Genomic DNA, 23,187 nt, shown 5'->3' with positions numbered 1-23,187 from the left:
TTTATCGATAAAATTCTGCTTCCTTATTTTCCTGCTTACTCATAACCTAGAGCTGTTATACGTTCTTACAAATTACCTGTTCTTTTTAGAATAATAACACAACATACCTGCCAAGTGAAGGCATCTCCTCGAGCTTTTTCTGATTCAAGTTCTTTATTTGAACGTGGGAAAGAATTTCTCCACAACAGCAGCATCCTAGGAAGTAAGCCACGAACTACAGGTATGCCTAAAATAAATAAATTGTGATTATATTTTTATTTAAAGGTAATCTTTCGCTAAAAGAGGAGAGGCAGGAAGGAAAGAAAAGAAAAATTAAAGAATACAGAAGTAGTTGTGAAGGATCTAGGTAGGCACAACGTTAGTATTCAGTGCCACGTGATAGTGTTAATGGAACAGGTGGGTTGCTAAGAGTGCAAGAGAGTGAAAGAATAATAAATCACGACAAAAAGTTATGTGCATAATATGAATAATAAAAATATTTAAAAACAATGAAAATAATGAAAGATAATGAAGAATGAATACTACAAAGGAAAAGCAATTGTAAAAAATACATAACAGGAATTTGAATACACAAAACTAAAAGTGCGTAGGAAATCAAGTCAGTCCACGGTGATAAGGAATTAAGTCCATAGGCGAACATGCCAGAAATATACCCACTGTCCAGCCTTCTATGTTGGCGAAACTGTGATTCCTCTTTCTATCCGCAAATTCGCGAAGTGTTCAAATTACCCGTCTACCTGTATCACAGCACATCCCACCACATCAGTGCAGTTGATCAAACATTTGCATAAGTGCCTTCAAAATCCTTCTCTTTTCATGTCCTTCCCAAAAAATCTTTGATCCCCTAGTCTTAACCATCTACATCCTATTTCCCTTCACTCACTCCGCCTTTCATACCATTTTTTATCTTTTTTTTTTTTCAATTAGTTTTCTTACGTACTCTTAATTCTGAATTACCTCTCAATTTTTATACGTGTCATTATCACATTTATTATTTTTTTTCTTAATTTCTTCAATAATTTATAGATATTTTATAGCATTCATTTTTTACTATCATTTTTGAAAGTAAATCTCTTTCCATTTTCGCTTATAGATTCCTCTCCCTCTCTCTCTTTCTCTACACTATATATATATATACTGACGTGCCTCCGAATTAGGCAAACCTGACTGTTTGAAGTTCTCACATTGTCATGTCCACATATGTGTTGCTCCGATTACTTGCATTGGAAATATGAATGGGCAGGATCTGTGGTTGCAAGACACAGTTGTGACAAGCGAAATGAGAAAAGCATAGAATTTAGACCGAGGGCAAATTGTTGGCGCTCGACGAATGGGGTACTCCATTTCAGAGATTGCGAATCAATTGCGTTTGGGATTTTCGTGTGCATAGTTGCAAGGGTGTGTCGACTTTATGCAAATACAGGAACGATATTCGGGAATTGGTCACAATGCAAAAGTCAGTGTATCCTCAATGAACGTGGATTGCGCCGGTTGAGCAGTATCGAACGAACTAATAGAGGCCAGATCCTGTTGCAAATCACATCCCAACTGAATGAGGGTTCCATCCGAAGTGCTACTGCGTGCACGATTCAGCGTTCCCTGTATAGTCTTGTATTCAAGAGCCCAAGACCAACCCGAATGCCCTGCTCACAGGCCGCCATCGGACTGAACGCCTTGCATGGGTTGGAAAGCACAGGGATTGGACAATGGAACAGTGGAAACAGGTAGCCTGGAGTGATGAGTCCCGATTCCGATTGCATCGTGCCGATAGGGGAGTCCAAATCTGGCGACAATAGCATAAAGGCATGGATCCCGCATATCAGGTTGGAACAGTGCAAGGTGGTGAGGGTCTATTATGGCCTAGAGTGTCTTCAGTTGGATATAATTCGCACCATTAGTCCGCGTAAGAGGGTCCCTGAATTCCAACATGTATGTGGATATTCTGGGGACTATGTATACCCACATCATGACTGTGGTTTGATGCAAACGGGACAGTATTTTCCAGCAATACAATTCTCTAGCCCACAGGTTCCGGACAACCACCGAATGGTTTGAGGAACACTCTACCGACCTCTAATTAATGCAGTAGCACCTTTGCAGTCCAGATTTAAATTCAGTGAAACATTTATGGGATGTCGTGTAAAGGACTGTATGGAACAGACAGCCCCACCAATGAACATCAGCCAGCGATGGCTCGCTGTGGAGGACGCATGGCTTGCAATACCTTCAGATATGTCCAAAAGGTAGTGGAGTCATTACTTCGCCGGGTCGCTACAAAAGCCAGAGGGAAGCCAACACAGTACTACATAGATATGCCTAATTCAGCGGCAGGTCAGTATTTTATATATAGTAGGTATACAGTCCCGTACTGATCAGCTCACTGTATTTCATATCATACAGCAGGAAAGTAACAAATTCCGTGTTGCAACATTTATTTTTTCCCATACATCTGACACCTGCCGAGGTGGGGCCTTAGAGAATATATTTATATATTGCTTGTCATCATACGATCATATATTGAACTTTGTAGTTCAATTATCGAAGATTTAGAATGTTTTGACAGCCAAATATGAATTTTGATTCTTCCGTGAAACATAATGCTTGTGTGTTTAAATTTACAGAAAGTATTTTTACACATACTAGAACACTAAATCAGTTTAATACACACCACACAATTGAAAATATCGGTCATTTATGCTATTGGCTCAATAAATATATTTTTAAAAATTACAAATAATAAAACCAAAATAAAGAAGTAGTTACCTAAGGTCATAATGGCACCAATTATTAACCATCCTGCCTGAGTTCTGTTTAGTGATAATCTGCTATTCTGACTTGCACTTCTTAGTAGTTCCTCGGCAGTATTAAATATAATCTATAATAGAAACACAAAGACATAATTTCATAAGTATTTGAATATTTTAGTTTTATTGGAGAATTACTAACCAATATAGTTTCGTTTTTGACTTATTTGCATTTCTGTATTGTAGTTTACCTCAATGCTCAACACATGCCGATTATAAAGCTTAAACGATATTACTTAACAACCATAACATTCTTCAATTAAATTTTGCTCTCGTTGAATAACAGTTTTAAAACTGAATGATTATGGTTTAATGGAGTGCGTCAGCAGTGAGGCTATACGTGTATTTCAAGTCATACTACAAAATAGAACAGAAAAACAGAAAATACACTATAAAAATTAAAACAGAGATCGTAAAAAATATTAAAGAACAAAATGTAAAATATATAACAAGAAAATGATTCAAAAATATCAATACTAATAACATGTAACACAAAAATTTAATAAGGAAACCTCAGAGTGCGTCAGCTATTCCAATTTCACGAATAAATTGAGAATGCAGCCACTAAAGACCACGTTATCTCCCAAAACCTGACTAAGATTTTCAGGCATTCCTAAGCATTCTATGAGGTGTGAGTATTCTGGACATTCTACAATGTGTCGAATACTTAGTAGGACAACACAGCTTTCACAATAAGACGGTTAGCGCCACGCACTAAATAAGAATGTGTTAAATGATAGTGTCCGACATGTAAGCGAGTTAGAATCACTTCATCTCATTGCCTAGTACACGAAGACGTCTGCCAATTGCTCAAAAGAAGTCTTACTGAGTGAAGCTTATTGTCATTTGCCTGGTTCCACGATGCTTGCCAGTGAGAGCGAATTCACTGATTATATAACTACAGAGATCTGTGCATGAAAGAGTGTTCCAGTATTTGCCAATATGGTGTTCTCGGCTGCTGTGTTGGTATGCTTGCTTTTCCGAATGCCGACCTGTCTCCAGCAGGAAACGACAACGATACCCAGCTTTCTAAAGACATTCTACAGGCTTTTAATAACGCTTTACAAGACAGCGCAGATAAGCACATGACGTAGCTCAAGATTAATCTCACAATCTAGCGCAACTGTAACTGCTGTTAGGTCAGCAGTAAATACTGAACACAGGCAATACAGACTAAATTCTAAGGAGTTCGAGACGAAGGCACAGCCGACAGAATTCTATCTTTTGAACCGTCTTTATACGTAACACAAAATCAGGATACTGTTCAAGTAACGCTCCAAACTTTTGCTCCTGGGTACTTGTGTGCTGTTTGGTATGTGACGACAACCGAGATGTCTTGGTGGAGTTAACAACGATGGTAGAAGAGCACAAAAATGGTACAATCAAAGACATGGCCACACTGATTTTTCTGCGCTGGGACACTCATGACCACAAACTTATCATGGGTGTCTGGCCGACGACGTGTTGCATATCGGTCGTAAATCTGGCCACCATGCAAAGAAAAACTGCAAAGGTAATCAGAAATACAACAATCAGGAGCTGTATAGTTAAAGAAAAATCTCTCGCGACGGTAGCTAACGATGGTTCGTTTGCTTCAACGAACCATCGCCAACGAACCAAGTTAGATACAGAGCTAGTTCCGAAAGCACCAGCAACTAGTCGAAGTCCCAAGTGATGTGCAGTATCAAGGTGCTTCAGTAGAGAGGAAAGGGCTGATGAGTAAACAACACAGTCACAGTCTAAGTTAGACAATTAGACTACGTTATTATCGCAACAAACTATACGATCAGCATCCCAACTGCAGTGGGAAAGAACTCGAAGCAAGTTCACAGCTCGGAGGCAAGAATATTTAAGATTTCGAATTTGTGGTGCACACGTTACACGACGATCAAAGATCAAATCCAAAAACCGAACTATTTCAACAAATAAGAGATGAATGCCGCCGAGATACAAATACGGATAAACACGGCAAGTTCGTTGGCAACAGAAATACAAATACTGAGTTTTATGATTAGAAAACCGAAACCCTGTCTCGTTCGACCAGCAAAGAAGAAAATTTAATGTAAGCTCAAGCTGCTGAGTCCTACTGGGAAGGTATCTGGAACGACAATAAATAACTAGATCATCAACATACGGTAAACCAGAAACAGAAGCCTGAATGTGAGATAGAACACTGTTGGACAGCAACAGCAAACAGTATGACACTAAGGACGTTACCTTGCGGGACACTATTTTCCTGTAAAAATCGTTCTGAAAGATTCGAACTCACATGCACCCTATTAAAACCTTTAGATTTAAGCAGGATCTACAAATAATATATCCTGTATCATGGTAGTTCAATGGTAGTGAGAATGAAGAAAGATCGAAAGCGATTCTACACCATACCATATAAAGTTAATAGTGGTTCAACAGCACGTAACGAATGATATATCCGACACATTACACAGACTTAGCCCCCTGGTAACATTTCGAGAACTAATAGACTACGCAGTATTAATAGAACTATTAGACTAATAGTATTTATACAAGTATTAGATTATCACACAAATATATTTTATATCATTGCCATTACTATCTTTATTTGACACTCATTTAATTCTCTTTGCCCCTACCAGTTTCGTAAATTGTCAAGGAAAGCGATATCCATCTATTATTTTCTCTCTTTTAACTTACCCTAATATCACAGCAATGTACGTATGTTTTGCAATTTCATTAATAATTATTTATAATTCACAGCATTAGTCTATACACATTAACATGAGATGCAAAAGTAGACTCAACAGATGATTTTATTCCCCTTCTCATTCTAAAAAGAAAAGCACGCACTCGTCTGATTAGCCAGGGTTAAAATAAGACAGATCTTCGTATCATTTTGATATTTGACAAACTATGAAGCAGTTAACGTCCTATCATTAAGTAACTGGAAGGAAATGTTCATTTAAGATATGCATATTCTGGTACAATATATCGTATCTAAATAAAATGCTTAGTTGCAATGTAGTATTCACTACATCAAAACAACAATTCTCTTTGCATTCAATATAGAATGAAATGCATCAGTCATTTTTGATAAATTAAATTTGCATTCATGTACTGAATTCCCTACGTACTTACTTTTCCCTTCGTATGAGGAACACCAAGTGGTGAGAGCCGAACACCACCTAACACCGCAGCTAAAGCTCCACTATATCCTGAAATTGCTTCGGGTGATATCTTCATGTTTTCCACGCCATCTATACATCTGAAATTGATTAAAGTGAAAGAAATTGAAATTTACATTTCAAAAGTAGTAGCACTAGGTATTCTAAAATGCATATAAACACTGAATTTAGACAACGGAATATAATTTAAAGGTTGTAGTGTTTACATATTCTAGAATAGTTGAAACTACACTACAAATGAAATGAATTATTTGTCTCACATGTAATGTGATATAATGTAATGTGCAAGCAATATTATTCCTCTGTGGTAATTAAAATCAGTATATATATTGTTTATTAAAAGACACAATATTTTTCTTGCGTATATCTTCACAAATGAAGAACTTAAGCATCATAGTTTTCTAACAATTTTTTGCTCATGATCGTGTAAGTTATAAAAAGGAGCGTACAAACGCTACACAATATATCTAATATTTTGCCCAATTCTAGTGGGCTTCATCATATGAGTAAAGGAGTCGGATGTTGCGTAAAGTAAATGCGGTAATCGTACGAAAAATCGATGGAAAAAAATCAAGAATCCCCAGGTACCCGACGGACATATTGTCCACCACAAACTTACTAATTCTGAGATTAAACTAAGGAACCTTGAATTGGAGAGCTCTTCTGTGTACTTCCCTGTTAATATTTATATTGACCCCGGACAGGCAAAGTAGCATTTTAAAAGGTACACTCATGTCCAAAATGATTGTCGCATATCTATAACTATCTTCTTGTAAGAATATAATTTGATAATGATTTTGTAGGGTACTTTTAATACTGATACTATGTGTATGATCGGGAAACGTATATTTGTGGTAAATTTCATAGGAAAAGAATTATAAATACGAAAATTAGAATGAGTAAAACAAAATATTGATAAATGGACAAGAAAGTTTTATTTTCGTTTTACTGTTCTTATTTGCTGCTCTTTTGACATGAAATTTGCCACATACATGTCTTTGCCGATTGTACACATACTAACGTTATAAGGAATATCAGGCGAATTCGTTATCAAATTATATTCCTACAACAACATATTTATAGACATGCGACAATAATTTTAGACATGAGTGTACGTACTGTGAAGTCGAATATGCATTATCTTGTATTAATATGAAGGCTAGTGCGAACATTGGACAATAACCACTGTTTACTAATTCAAGTATTTAAGGGTCTCTAGTTCGAATCCAGAATACGTGAGTAAAAGATGTTTAGAAAAACAGAAAAGCATCATTGGAGGCTTATTCTGGATAAAGTAACCTTCTAATATTTTGTTCACTCTTCGAATTTCTGGTGAAACTTGAAGAATCTGAGGTATTAGAGAAAAAATAAAGAAAAGACAAGAAACAAATACGAAGCACCATCGACAGCAAAAAGCAGACGCTATACAACACAGTACCTAAGTTTACTATATGGCTGAATTGTCCAATGTTTGCACTAGTTTCCATATTAATACAAGAGAGTGTAACTTTGATTTCACAGTATACACTTTTTTAAAATTCTAACTTATGTATCCGGGGCCAATAGAACAATTAACAGGGAAGTACACAGAAGAGTTCACTAATTAAAGAATGTAAGGATCCTTAGTTCGATTCCAGGATAAATGAGTTTGAAGTGAATATCATGTTGGTGGGTTATCTGGGAATTCTTGATCTCTTTCCATTGATTTTTCTACAATTACCGTATTTACTCCACGTAACATGCGCCTCCTTTAGCCCATAAGAAATAACCGCAGTATGTTAAGACTTATTCAATATTTGCAGAAGGCGCGTACTCAATAAACGAAACTTACACTTAAAATTAACCTACGAAGTTGGAGAATAACACCTGACAAGCAACTTGTGATAATGACAATAAGTGGCTGTATTACAATGATATTGTATATCTGATATCTGTGAATTAATTCCATTTCTAATTGTAGCTATTTTGGGCAACGGTGCTTAAAAGTGAAGATCTGTTGTGAAGAAGAAGAAGAAAAAAGGTAGAAAATATATGTTGAGATAGATATATAATCACGTACTAGTAGTACAGTAACCAGATATAGTTGCTTGTTTCGGGCTGCTATGACAACTGAAAGATATTCATGGAGACTTGAGAATAATAGGTAGTTGTGATGTGTATTTGATGTGTCTAATTTCAAAGTTATGCAATCGTGAATTCTTGCAATTATACGTATAAATTAAAGTGTTCGATTGTGGTGACTTATCTTATTATTCGAACTGAGGGCAATAAATGTAACGGAAAGAAAAAAAGAAATTAACGGTAATCCGTAATATTGAACGTATTAATATAAAAGTTATGTATTTCTGTACGAAAACTTATGGTGTTTTCATGTTTGTTCGTAATCACTTAGGTATCAAGACCCCCCCCCAAAAAAAAAAAAACACACACACACACTCACACAAACAAACACACTGAAACCACGTTACAGGAAATATAATCCATATATTCTACATTATTGAAAAAATAATGAAATGAAATCTTTGAGTTTTACGTCCCACGATTGTGCCGGCTAGGCTAAAGGAGACGGTGATGATGAGAAATGAATGAAATAGTGGAATGAAGAAAGTGGGAGGAAACGAGATAACCCCGAGAAAACCCACGCACACGGTGTTTGTCCACCACTAAGTTCACTTGGCGAGCTGGGATCGAATTGAGGACCCCATGCACCAGAGGTGAACGCTGAGCCACTGTTTCTGCACTATGTTCGAGATCTGAAGTTTATAATCATACGAAATGAAGACAATCCTTTAATTATATAATGGCATGAAAAAGTTGATATACATTCCTTTTTCGTACTCAATTTTCAAAACAAACTACGCACATAATACAGATGTCTAGCTTAAACAACACTGAACCGTCGGAAAAGTCAAGACGCATTTTTCAAACAGATTGTGTTAATTCATTTTTGGAAATAAAAGAGTCACTCGCATCTATGTTATTACAATGTAATTTACCAGCTAACAGTTATAGCTTCATTCGCGAAAATAAATAAATAAATAAATAATAACACACACATAAAAGCTGAGCTTTGGGATATGCACATTAAACGTGAGGAAAGCAATGTTGTTTAGGAGCAACTGATAATGGTGAAGTGTGGATTGTTTACGATAATGGGATGTGCAAACGGTCTTGGTCCCGAAGTGATGATTCGTCTCAAACGACATCAAAAGTGGACATTCATCAGAGGAAGGTTATGCTTTCAGCGTGGTAGGATTTTAAAGATATCATGTTTTCGTGCTCCTATCAAGAAATCAAATAATCAATCCGAATGTGTACTGCCAGCAATTGGACAGCACAAACGAATCTATCATTCAAAAACGTCCAGAGATCGTTTCTCACAAAATGATTTTGTTCCATCACAAGATGAAACCACATTCAAGTTTGCTCATCGTAAGTTACTGGAACTTGGATGAGATGTGTTGCCGCACACAACATATCATACTCATCTCAACTTGCGGCACCAGACTTCTACTTGCTTCACATTCTGGAACAATGGGAAATGGATTTAAGTTTAGAGTCTCTTTCAGCAGCGAGGCTATACGAGACGTGGACCCACAGCTTAACCTGGGATTCGAACAGGAGCTCCCGCTGAAAATTGAACCCGGGTCTCCCGTGCACCCAAGGCGCGAACACTTAACTCATAATCACAAGGGAGCTCTCGTTCTCTTCAAAACTCCTTGCATGGTATGTTGAATTCCAAAGAGGTTGTAAATCAGCATTTTGTTCAGTTTGTCGCCGATAAAGCCAGATTTTTCTATGAACGAGCAATTATGAAGCTCAATGAAAGATTATCGAACAAAACAGGCAATACAGAAAGTTGATTCGTCTATATATGTCCGATTTTGACGTCTCACCTACCTTACGAAAAACGAGAACACTATCGGTTGACCTCAATGTGTCTTGGCAATAGCCCTGCACCGTAACTCCATTATAGAAGGCTCTGTTAAGTACACGACGGAACGAAGGAATGGAAAACTTGAGCCACTCCTTCTGGAAGGCTTCCCAGAGGCCAAGGGCAGTGGTGACACGACGAGATGCAAGTGCTCCTTTCAATAGGTCAAACCCGCAAGTTACATATCAGGTGACTTCATTGGTGTGTTCTGGAAGAGAACAGCCTAGATGTCGGTATATTCTGTCATCTGTTGTAGAACTCTCTGTGTAGAACGGGATGTACGTGATGTATCCATATGTACATCAAGTTGACTTATTGCATTTCCATTCAAACGGGATTGATCTGCACAAACTGGTGTGAGGATATGTTGCTGATAAAATACTGAGTTGATTTTGCAGTTTTAGACAGCTGCCAAATCGTTAATTTGCCTTCATAGCAGTATCCCGCGACAACCAGAAACCCCTTCGAGAAACTTGCTTTGCACTGATGGATGAAGTCAGGACGGGTTTTTACGACTCTTGATGTGTACGTTAAAGCTCAAATTTTGCCACAATTTGATAGATAAATCCATACTTCATCAAATGTGGCAACAAATTTCCACTTTTTCCCGGATGGATGGCTTTCGTAGAGGCGCCTAAGTGGGTCCTTCTATACCTCCGATGGACCGTACTAAGGGCACGTCCACGACTTTTAAACACCATCTGAAGCTTTAATTTGCCACGTAGGTTGCAGTTCACAGTTGACAGTGTCACGTGCAATCGTCTTGCCTTCACAGGTTGTATAGGACGGTTTTCCTATAGGACCATTCGGTGTAACTTCCAAGCTAAAGGTAAAATTACCGCAGTTTACAGTGCATTCTACTCCCCTTATTAGGTGAATGAAGTGCTGGGATGTGTGTTTATGTCGATTAATTATGTTCTTGATAGTCGTTGACTCCAATGCACATCCATTTTCCCTGCATTGTTTTTAAATATGTCACGGAAAACTTGGCGTGTAAAAGTGCTACGACATAGCCTTCCCAAAACCAGTTCACCTTGGGAGTCGATGCACACCACACACACACGAACTTGGAGCGATACTGGAGGTCCTTTGACTTTCTTCTGCTGTTTGAATCATTCCAATCGGTCGATTCTGTGAGCAGGAGTGAAGGTTTAAAATCGGACACACACAGACGGATCAAGCTTCTGTATAACATTGATTAATCTTTGTTCTTTGAAAATGACCTTTGAAAAACAGAAATATACGTCATGACTTTTCCGAAAACACAATACAAATTTACCACACATTTTAAAAGCTGTACAAACCTGTCTATCAATGGAGTCATTTGTGAAGGCACTGCTACAGATATACATCGCAAACACCACGCTGCTGCTAATCTGGCAGCCTGACATGGGTGTACCAGAACAGCAAAAGCGGCTTCAATGAGATCTGAAATTATATACATTATTCTGTGCAAGCTCAAGGAAATACAAGAAAAGGAGATTATATACATATAAGAAAATCCAGTCTTTCTTCTATACTTTACGAAACAAAATACTAGAAGGCTTTCCTTTTCTATAAATTAAATTTGACTTTAGATGATTATTATAAGACTATCCGTGGCTTTGGATTGATTATTTTAACAAAAGAAACACTGACCAAAGCTTAAAACACACTTTATTTTAAATTATAATAACGGTTTCGGATATCTAACATATTTTATTTTCGATATTGTCTGAAGAAGGATATGTTAGATATCCGAAACTGTTATTATAATTTAAAATAAAGTGTGTTTTAAGCTTTGGTCAGTGTTTCTTTTGTTAAGATGATTATTATATGCATAACATGGCTTATTTGTTAGTCACATTACGTTTCGTCAAATTTAAGCCTCGTTTTGTTAAAATACATTAGGAAATACTCTAAGTAATAGTATACTAAAAATTGTATTATTATTATTTACATTTATTCTACGGAAATAATATGTTCACTGTTTCACGGATACATAATATGATATCCAATAAAGAAATTGAATTTTGAACGTGACGTATAAATAGATGACCAGTTAAAAAAAAAAGTAAAAAAAAAAAGTAAAAATTTAAAATAGACAACATTTTCTTATTAAACTGTAATATTGTTGTATGTTATTTGTTGTAGTTTATTTATTTTATGCAACCTACTGTTTATATAAGTATGTACCTTCCTATGTATCATAAACATTCTCGTTTTTACAATTTCGTTGATTTTTCACAATGACAAAATTGTCATATTTTCTATTATACAAGCTTTGCTTTAGTAGACTTACATCCAATTAAAACTACTCGCTGAGCAAAACAATAACTTTTTAAATAATTAATCTTCTCTTCTGTATCATTTTATATTGTTTCAACGTTCACAATGATAAAACTATCCTGCGTTTCTTTCCAGACATAAGCAATCCAACCAAATTAAAGAACAAAGAAAGAAAGAAAACAAATAATTACCAAAAATGAGAGAGAAACAAAAGATCCTAAAAGTATAGAATAATATTAATTTAAGTTTATTGAAAGCTTGTATGTAATACGGAAAATATGTGATTCCATCAAAGGAAATCGTTGTAATGAGACAAGTTGATTGTGAATTTAAAACGAGAAAGTTGAAAAACTGTCATATATCACACACGATATCACGAGAATGCCATTTCCAACATTTTGTGGCATGAAATGACTGATTGTACCTAAGCACATATAAATACACATACAAATTACGTTACTTGATGGTGTATTAAGTGATCACCTCTGAAACAACTGATTTCTAAGTGACAGCATCTGCCAAACAATGTTTTGGAGATTATTAGCTTAGAATACGCACGTAATATATGCATTACGAAAGAAAGAAAAAAATAGTAGGAATACATGGATTCTCATTCAAAGTTGTATGGAAGGTGGTGATGGGAAAGAGTATGAACGTACAGTACTCTCCTTATTAACATATATGAACAATTTAAACGGCTATTATTGCTTTTCGGGCAGGTAGCCGCTCGTACAGATACGGAATATCTGTCTGGGGTATTGTATCCCAAGCTTACTGTTGATATTGGCCTACCTGGCTGATGGTTGCTCAACGAAGTTTAGCTCCGGACTGAGTACAGCAGACTAGGTTATCCTGATGGTATGGAGACACGCGTTATCCAATTATAAAACGGAATCTAGCAAAGTGTGTAGGTGAGGTTGGAAGACAAGACTGACAACATCATAAATTTACTCTCAATGAAGCCCTGACACAAGCGGGATATACAGCCCCTATACATAACGCAAGATGTGGGACCTCTATGGTGAATGCTCACGTTCACCTGAACGTCTACAGATATGCACATGGCCATCACTGTGACTGGGACAAAACAACAATTCACCGTTTCATTCCAAAGCCCTCCAATCACCTCGCCATCACAGTCTTTCTGGACACCACTGAAGATTTTTCGGCGATAAGCACTATCACGATAATGGCGCGCACGAGGAACAAAGGAATGAAGATCTACCTCTAACAACCTATTACCTCGTTTTCGTATGCTCTCATGAGGTTGCACTGGTGATCGCTGTCCTATCAGTTAGGGCGGACCGAATGATCCTTGTGTCTAATCTCAAAGCTGTAGTTTCTCACCGTGCATACCACCGATAGAGCAGACACGTCACGACCTGAACGAGTGTCAATTCTGTGAAATTACTACCTGGCCTCTCGCTGCACTACTATATGGAAACGCACAAAGTTAAATTCACAAAGCGTTCGCTGGTGGACTTGCAGAACACACAACCGATTCGAGCACATAATTACACTCCTCGTGTTTTCCATCAACTTGCAAAATAACTAGCAGGGAGTCCTCTACAAATATGAAGATCAGACTGCTTTCCATGCTGGCCGATGTGTTGGAACTTTCAAACTACAAGCAGCATGCCTTATACGGACATACATTCTAAATGCGGATTTCATCCAAATTGGGGCGTTCTTAAATGTGTTTCTACCAGAGAGAGAGCGAGAGAGCGAGAGAGAGAGAGAGAGAGAGAGAGACAGAGACAGAGAGTGAGTGAGTGAATGAGTGTGAGTGTGTGTGTGTACGTACGACAATCAATTTTAGTAGGTTAAAATCAAATAGAAGTCAAATTTGATACAAAATTCTGTGCTTTCTGACAATAGACGTGCACCAATGTTGTGAAATCAAAAACGAATGTAACATCACTACTTGGTAATTCAATTTACTTCAGTCCCAAGAAGTAACAAAGAATAATATATCTTACTTAGTGAATGATCGCTGATAAGATTACTGGCCGTTGTGCCCAAACCAACTATTAGACTTCCTAGCTCCTGAAGTGCGCACACCAGTAAATGTTGACTAAATAACGTTTCTTGATTGCAGTCTTTTGCATTCTCTGGATTAAAATCTGAAATAAAAAAGAAATACATATATATATTATATTTTTGAAACATAAAAATCACTTTATAACATGCCAATCGTGAATTTAAAAACAATACTCGATCACAACATAACAATTGACTATAAAGAAATAATTTAATATATCTTGCTGTATTAACGTACGGATACAAATTCTGAATTTCTCAAAAATCCAAAGATGATTTAAGTTAAAACGAATTATGTCACTGAAATATTATCTAATTCTGAAAAGAAATGAAAATGTAATGTAACTTTCTTCTGAGCATTGACAAGTGAGAGTAGCGACATTTGACATTCATTCATTTATGTATTTATATAAAAGAAATTGTTTGCTGCATTCATTTAAAGTCAAATATATTACATTATATACAGCACGTACGGGAAGTATCGAAGTCATACATATAAAATAATATAGAATCACGTTTCAGAACTATTTTGCAACATTTAACTGTGAACTTTTGTATCTAAATAAATTTCACTAATATACAATTATCTATTATATAAAAATGAAATATTGACAAGTCCAAGTTTTGAAAATAGCACTATTCCGCTAATGCTACATGTGTAAATTAAAATTACACATGATGATACGATATTACTTAAAGCAAGTTCTCATGAGCTCGAAATTCTGAAAATTTTACCTCAATTAGGAAGGGAACTATCCTATTATCACGAGTTTCTGTAGTTCAGTGGTAGAGCGCTCACCTCTGGTGTGTAGGATCCATAGATCCATACCAGCTCCCACTAAGTGGGATTTCTGATGAACAAACACCGTGTGCGTGGGTTTTCTCGGGAATGGGAAGGGTGAATTTCACCGTTACTACATTTTTTCAATTGTTGAGCATATAGACACGAATTTTGGTATACAGGGCTTATTTCTAACCAAAGTATGAACATCTGATTCACTTGTACAAATCTGAAAATTACATAATGAAAGGAAACAAATTCATTATTATCACATTTCTTTTGAACCGTTAAACACAATGAGACGGAACTTGTTAAATACTTGAAGAGAGGACGAATAAGTCATTCACCTGGACGAATTTAACATGGATGACTAGCTGAAATACGCATTCTTCGCAAGGGAAGAATAGGATTACAGAAAATATATGAAAATATGCATTTAAACCCCCTCTCCTCTTAGGATAATACGTATTTTAATGACATTAACACGATAAAATCTCTGTTCGAGTCAAGTGCTAATTACGTTCCGAAGTTTATTTCGAATGGTTCAGCAGTTTTCCCATAATGACGATTGATAAGAGACAACGTCAATATCATACAAATTCCTCTCTTCCCTCCTTGAAAGCGGAAATTCCAAAATGGTAAAGAGCTTCATCTCCCTAACATGAGGCGCTTGTGAGATATTCTATTTTTAGCATACATTAAAAAGAACACCTCCCTCTCCTTAGGATATTAGTTCTAATGCACGTGACATGATAAAAATCCGGCTCGAGGACAGTACTAACTATGTTCAAAAATACATTTCAAACGACACAGTCGTTTTCCCCTGACAATGAGACAGACAACGTCGATTTGAACTAGAGATAGGCATTAATTATGTTCAAAAGTTGATTTCGACCGCGGTTTGCTAGTCTGATTACATATTACTGAATTAATTGTAAATATATACACATAATGAAATATATATGTCTTTCATACGAAAAATTTTACAAAGAAAACCAAAATTATGTATTACTTGGAGATAGAAAAGAAACATAAGACAAAAGTAATAATAAGAAAAGCTGTAAAATTTTTCATATGGCTACTAATAATAAGAAATTATTCAACAATAACAAAGATTATCCTAATCTATTAGCACCAATATTGTTCAAGTGCGTTAGATAGAAGGTTGAAACACTTACCTATTGAGTTCATTTGCTTGATAATAATCTGACAAATTTCTTTACAAGCAGATACTTGAGCTTTTTCTCCCAACATTCTGCCGAGAACACTTCGAAGAATGAAGTTTATACATTTCCTCGAGTAAACCGCATCGACATGTGAAGAAGCCGCTTTCGGATTGGCAACAAGGTCAAGAACATGAACTAGGAAAGTCGTCATATTTCTTTCAAGCCACACGCTTCCAAGTATCTGAACGAATATAACGTATGCCTACAAAGAGAACAATAACAATTACACGTAATACAACAAACATATATACACATCAGTGTAAATATAACATTAAAACATAGATTATACTACATATTTTCACAGTTCAAACTAGAAATCGGATACACATTTTTTTCCTCATAACTGAAATGCTACCACCATATATATTTAAGAAAATCAAGTCTGTCTTCACCCTTGCACAGAATGTGTGAGTTTTCAACCCAAAACACATGCTGATCAGTATGCAGAATAGGGTGGTTAGTTAAGAGTAGCAGAAAATTTAAAGTTAGGAAGCTGAAGTGAAGGGACAGATTGAAATCAGGCTTACAGAAACCATTTAAAGCAAAAAGTGAGTGATAATGGCTGCTACATTGTCCAGATATTCACTTGTAAATGTCAATAAATATTCCTTAAGTACAAAGACCTCGGACAACATAAACTAAAAAGCCAGATGTTCATTGTGGTCTTTCAAATATAACCAAATAGTATTATTCATAATGTTAAAACTAAGCGCATTTTAGGGAGAAAATAAGTGGAAATTACAGTCTGTATGCTATTTTTGTGTATTCTACATTGCGGCAAGTTTCAGTACGATTATGATATCATTTTTAGATTTTCATGAAACTCAACTTTCAACATTATCAATTCATTACTTTTACTATTATTGTAACTATATGAAAATTGTAACTAAATGACTCTGATAATTTTATTATTTTGTAATTCAAAGCCAGCTTTTCTCTGATCAGCTCCCTTACATACCATTTAGACCTGTTAAAAAAGGGCACCCATCTTTCTGTTTCAAAAGCTATAGTTTCGCAATCGTGATAAATTAATGACTTTTGTATTTATGTTCTTTTTTCACCAGCGAGGCTATATTTAACAAAACTTAAGCTTAAATGGGATTTGAACCACCGTAATACATTCTCACTGAGAATCAAATACGGAATCTCATTCACAAAAGGCAAGTTCTTAAGCTACTACTAAGGAGAAGGACAACAACATATAACAATTTTTAATACTTTTCCCTAATATGAACATTTGAACTGCACAAAGAAAATTTACATTTTTGCTTAGAAGACTGTAAGAAGTTTTTTATACAAGAAGAAGACTATAAATGATCTGTACACAAAATTCAACTGTAAAGGATCAATGTAAGCTCTTTTCTCATAGATCTATCGCCATTAGAGATAACCTCAAGAACAGGCAAACTCGTTTGTTTGCTCAATTATATTATTTCGAAAATCTTTAATTTTTACATCCCACGGTCATGCCGGTGAGGCTAAAGGAGACGGTGATGAATGAAATGGTGGAATGAAGAAAGTGGGAGAAAACGGGAGAACCCCGAGAAAACCCACGAGCACGATGTTTGTCCACCACAAATTCTAAACGGTGCATGTTATTTCGACTATAAGCAAAAAGACCTTATATCTTTAAACAACACAACACTTAACGACATAAATTCCAATTTACTACACGGCCGCTACATTCTCCACATAAACTAAATATATTTCTCCATGATATTCAATTTCTTGTGACGTACAATAGACCTCAGAAATGACACAATTACTTCCATCTTCAGAATTATCTAAAGAAACTTTCGTATCAACTAGTAACTATAAGCCAACTCATGAATAACCTAGCATAATTATAGTTTTTTTTTTCTTTCTTTCTAATCGTGCATATGTAAATTCCATCGTCTTCCTTTCTCACTTGAAAATTACACTTTCTATTGGATCATGGAAGAACCGTGATGCTTCATGAATCCTAATCTATTTGCATTCGTACCACTATAAACTTATAGCTCGTATAAGAACTTCTACATGAGTTGATTAAAATATCTGTGACATCTTATTGCTTATGATGGACAAAAAACACATCATATGATCGATTCTTTTATTTTTATGGTATGTCACTTTTATATCCTAACAAAGACAACCTATAAATCAAACCAGTTTTAGTGGTAAAACTCATCACTAGTAAATCACAATACCACGTGCTTTACTTACATGGGTAACACCAACTCGAACTTCTCGATTCACACCTGAACTTCCTTTTATCATCTCTCCTGTTCCCTTTAAAAATCCGATCCCTCCTCGCAAAAACCCAGACATCAATATTCCCAGGGCTTCTTCCAATGACATAGGCTTCAAAGGTTTATTTGGGTGAGCTGTAAGCAGAAAATAATTAGTGGATAAATACAAGCTTGTGAAATGGAACGAAATATACAGTTTATCATTTCATACAGGCTAAAGTGGTCAAATGGCTAATGTACACAAATAATAAATAAATGACGACATAACTAAATAAATGAAACTGGAATGTCGAGATAAAGGAAACAGACACATAATGTATTCGACTACAAATCCAATATGACATCGCTGAAACTGAGATCTATATGTTAAAAAATTAAAACAAAAACTTAGTGTTCTTAATTCTCATGTCTAATTTAAAATAAGCTCTCCTTTAGCAACGATGCGTACTGGAGACCTCCTTTTTCAGTAGAATACATGAATCTATCCATGTCAACATTCTATTCTCATAATTATCAAATTTCAAATCACAACAATAATTACCACCATCCACTTAACTTATTTTCAGTGTTTCCGAGCTGTTAAATCTCAGTTTCAACAAGCGTTATGTACTCTGGGTGATCAATACGAAACCTACATAACAATGCAATTTTAAAATTAGATAAATCAAGTCAAAGTAAGAGTGAAGATCTAATACTATGAACAAACAAATCCAAACAAATTTCATTTATTACCTCAGAGAGTAATATGCGCTAAAAGTAGTGTCGTCCGTATGTTGATTTTTTACGTGAAGTTCTCCAATGGTGTTCCGAAGACTAAACACCTACATTGAGCAGTCAACGGTAACGGTTCTGCCCCGTAGACACAAATTATAAATAGCTATTCTATTCATCCAATGACATAAATTCCTATCTAACAAATATCTAAATATATATATGGTTATGCCTGTCCGCACGGAAGTCACGATAACATACAAGCTTGGGAAAAGCTCTACTTGGTTCATGTGGTTTTAATTATTGCCAACAAACACGAATTTCTATAAATTTTACAAACAATTATTTGGTATCACGATAACATACAAGCTTGGGAAAAGCTCTACTTGGTTCATGTGGTTTTAATTATTGCCAACAAACACGAATTTCTATAAATTTTACAAACAATTATTTGGTATTCTTTTCAATAATAGTTCTATTGAGATTTCTTAACAAGGTCAATGAAAATAAAGGAAACAACCGAACTATCATACGAGAAGAAAAGAGTATTTACAACTGGAGAAAACATTACACCCACAGACTTCTAATATTAATTTATTCAACGAATTTCCAGACATAATCTACAAGGTTAATTTACACTAGAATCATTGTAAATCAATAACATCAACGCCAGGGGTTATATTTAAAGGTACCATCCTACATTCGCCTGGTGAAACTGAGCACGAACACTGGAAAAACATGTTCAGATGATCGGTCTCTTGACGGCATAGCAAAAGCACTAATCACTAGCCTACATCCGAAGGTTTGAGCCACTTTCTGTCGTCCAACCTCTATGCTTGAGACAGTTCCCTTCGTTCTAATCTACTGACAATAAATTTTAAAATCAATTATATAGCTCCACACAATGGATTAATTAGCGGCACCCAAGTTCTTTTCAATAAAAGTCTACGTTCAGCGTTACCAGACAAATAAAATTTGCAGTAAATATAATTTCTTTTTTAATATTTTAAGAAATAATTGAATTTGAATATTTCAAAGAAAGCATAGAAGTATAAATTTGATAATCATACCAGCAATGCTGCCAATCTGAGCATTATATTTAAATATAAATCTATCTAATTATAATCTCTGATCAATTAGTTTTCACAAAGCTAATTACTATTTTTCAGAATAGAGACTAATATAATATTTAAAGGCAAGAAACCTGAAAAATGAAGGAAAAAAGAAATAATACGATTTCGTGATTTTTTTACGAAGTTAAATTTGAGTCGGAGGAATTTGTTTTCTCAGCGATGTATCACATTACAAAGCACGTAAGATGTGAATTGATGACACAAGATTCAGAATATGCGAGTGCCATTTAACGTGTATGACAAGACACAGTGTTGTAAGACAAGCACAGTTGAACAATCATCATACAAAAAAATATTACAAACAACAATATACCTGCAGGGTTTCCTTTCTGTTGTAGTTGGGTTCTGGCGATTAGGTTCCCTAGAAGTTTCGCTACAGTACACCTAACATCATAATTTGAGCCATCAAACGCACGGAAGCACAAAGTTGCAAGACTTTCTAATTCCGTAGTATACAGAAATGGTGCGTGATTTAACAATTCAACAAGACACTGTAAAGAAAAGAAAACGCAAGTTTTTTTCCTAAAACTCTCAAATAACAATTTAACAAGTGAAAAAGTTCAATCTGCCACAACTAACATTTTATCGAACTTTACAGAAATAATCTTCTGCACAAGGTACACAATACTGATAGACTAGTGTTTCTAAAGACTGTACCGAAGTTGGTATCTTCGACTTAAATCAATGCTTCCACACACTTTTGGAAATATCAAAAAGCTAATTATAGAAATTAATACTACGCTGAACTAAACCTCGATCACTTTTTTGAAAATATTATTTTTTATTTTTATTTTTCTTATTATTATTACAGATATTTATTTAAATATTTCGTTCGTTAATAAAAGATTAAAACAGTTTTTCATTTTAATACATCGCAAAAACTTCTGATATATATAAACAATCTTGCCTTACTTTAACCTCTATACGTAAATAAATGCAGTTTCTTCAATATTCGGCTGAAAATCATAAATCTTGATAACGAAGTTTGCACGAGATTGTTAGAATAAATTACATCTGTTCTCAGACAGAAAATAAAGTGGACTTACGACTAAGTTATTGTGTTTGAATTCTTAGCGCGTAAAACTACAAAGACATGTTGAAATTATTGAGACCTGAGATTTATCAAAGCATAAAGAGCTACTAGAATCAATCAATCGAAATTAATCACATGATTCGCCTTTGTAAGTTCCCAAGCCGATTGTGATGTTAATATACTCAAAAAACATTATTTTTCAATTATGTATCACCTAGTATCTTAAGAGAACACATTTCCTTTTCAATCAGAAATATATCTAATTTTCAAATTATTTTATCCATTCAAGAATACAGTAAATTGAACAAACAAGTAATTTTGCTTAAACTGTCCTAAGTTATCTAAAACTTTAGCTCAACATCTATAATTATCTTTTCCAGTATCCTTTTAGTTTTGTTGCAACCACATTGTAGCAATATAGCTACGGTCTCTACTAAGAAGAAAGGAGGTGAGGAGGTATCTGGCTAACATTTAGATTACAGATACATCAGGAAGCTCTCGAATTCATATCCCTCACCGTATAACTGAAAAATTCAACAAAAATGAGATTAAACACTTTATTTTCTGCTGACCACAATGATTGTTATTTATGTCATCATGGTAATCAGAAAATAGAAGTGTTTTCTTATAATTTTCTAAAATCTTCTTTCCCCTACTCATCTTCATAAATATAGCTCCAAAACGGTAACTGTAAGACTGCTGAAAATTAGTGCAACAAAACCATAAATATATGTGAAATCATTATATATAGGAATTGACCATATATCTTTTGTACAACGTTACAATTTACAAAAAACATAATTCACTATATTACATACATTTGCAGCAGCACAACGAACTGCCATAACACGATCAGTCATACAGTGCCTTGCAGCTTTGTAGATTTCCTTATGAACATTGGCTACAGCACTTCCCATACCAGAGCATACCTGTGGAGAAAGGAAGTAATTCACTAAAATATTTTGACCTAATACAATTCAAACCAATATAATAACACATATGAATAAACTGAAATGTTTAAATTTTATGATTCTTAACCTTGTGTTAAGTGCAAGACATAATGAGACGAGGCTAGTCGTCGCTACGTGTCTACCAGACCCATATAACATGTGCATAAATATTATTATTATTGTGAACTTTCATATGATATATCTACTACAACATTATACAACACTGTATACGGCCCTTTTCATGGACATACTTAATGCAACAGTATTCCTTGCTTTCCTTCTACGAGAAATTACAACGCTTCCTACTCCTAATACTGCTGACGTTAGTATCATAGGTTTCGCACAAAAGGTTTTTGGTTTGCACCTGATAGATTAATCATTACTCTTTCAAGTGATTAGAATAAACTTACAACCAGGTTTTTCAGATATTAGTGTCTGATGGTGTATTCTTTGTTGTTTCACAAGAACAGTATTTAAACATTTATAAACTGATATCACAGCATCGTGTTTATTTTTTCTTCTACTTCAAGGTCAAAATTTGAAACTGATCATGCTTAAATATAAATGTCTACCTTAAAATATTCAGTTTCAACAAACTAATATGCGAAATAATGTCTTTACCATTATCAACTAAAATAATTCGCTGTACTTCATTCAAATTTACTTTGCTAATTTTGAATATACTTAAAAGACTTTAAATAACTTGCTACAATAAAGCAAGCCTTTAAACCACTAAAAACATGATGGAAAGAAAATGAAAAGGAAGATTTATAAATTGTGAATCAGCGAGTGCAGCACATTGTCACGCAATGTCCAGCAATCTCACTAGTATGTCTGCCAGAGGGGTTCTTCAACTCAAAAACACCAATACTAGAACGGAAGAGTTGAAATATAATGACTATAGATATAATCTCG

General features: G+C 35.1%; 1 protein-coding gene across 6 annotated transcripts in view; it reads right to left on the bottom strand.

The window, feature by feature from the left end:
- The window catches only part of LOC145686057 (HEAT repeat-containing protein 5B), a 356,761-nt gene that overhangs the window by 107,589 nt on the left and 225,985 nt on the right, over positions 1 to 23,187 (bottom strand). For all 6 annotated transcript variants that reach the window (XM_081758948.1, XM_081758949.1, XM_081758950.1 and 3 more), the window contains 9 exons: positions 22,141 to 22,251; positions 20,603 to 20,780; positions 18,420 to 18,580; positions 16,167 to 16,416; positions 14,147 to 14,290; positions 11,204 to 11,327; positions 5,919 to 6,045; positions 2,764 to 2,875; positions 108 to 226 (listed from right to left, as the gene is read on the bottom strand). In XM_081758948.1, coding sequence (XP_081615074.1) covers positions 108 to 226; positions 2,764 to 2,875; positions 5,919 to 6,045; positions 11,204 to 11,327; positions 14,147 to 14,290; positions 16,167 to 16,416; positions 18,420 to 18,580; positions 20,603 to 20,780; positions 22,141 to 22,251 — 1,326 coding nt within the window. The remainder of the gene's footprint in view (positions 1 to 107; positions 227 to 2,763; positions 2,876 to 5,918; positions 6,046 to 11,203; positions 11,328 to 14,146; positions 14,291 to 16,166; positions 16,417 to 18,419; positions 18,581 to 20,602; positions 20,781 to 22,140; positions 22,252 to 23,187) is intronic.

The sequence above is a fragment of the Thermobia domestica genome, chromosome 5, assembly GCF_964235325.1.
Source record: "Thermobia domestica chromosome 5, izTheDome1.hap1.1, whole genome shotgun sequence".
NCBI lineage: Eukaryota > Metazoa > Arthropoda > Insecta > Zygentoma > Lepismatidae > Thermobia > Thermobia domestica.
This window is presented reverse-complemented; position numbering and strand designations above follow the sequence as displayed.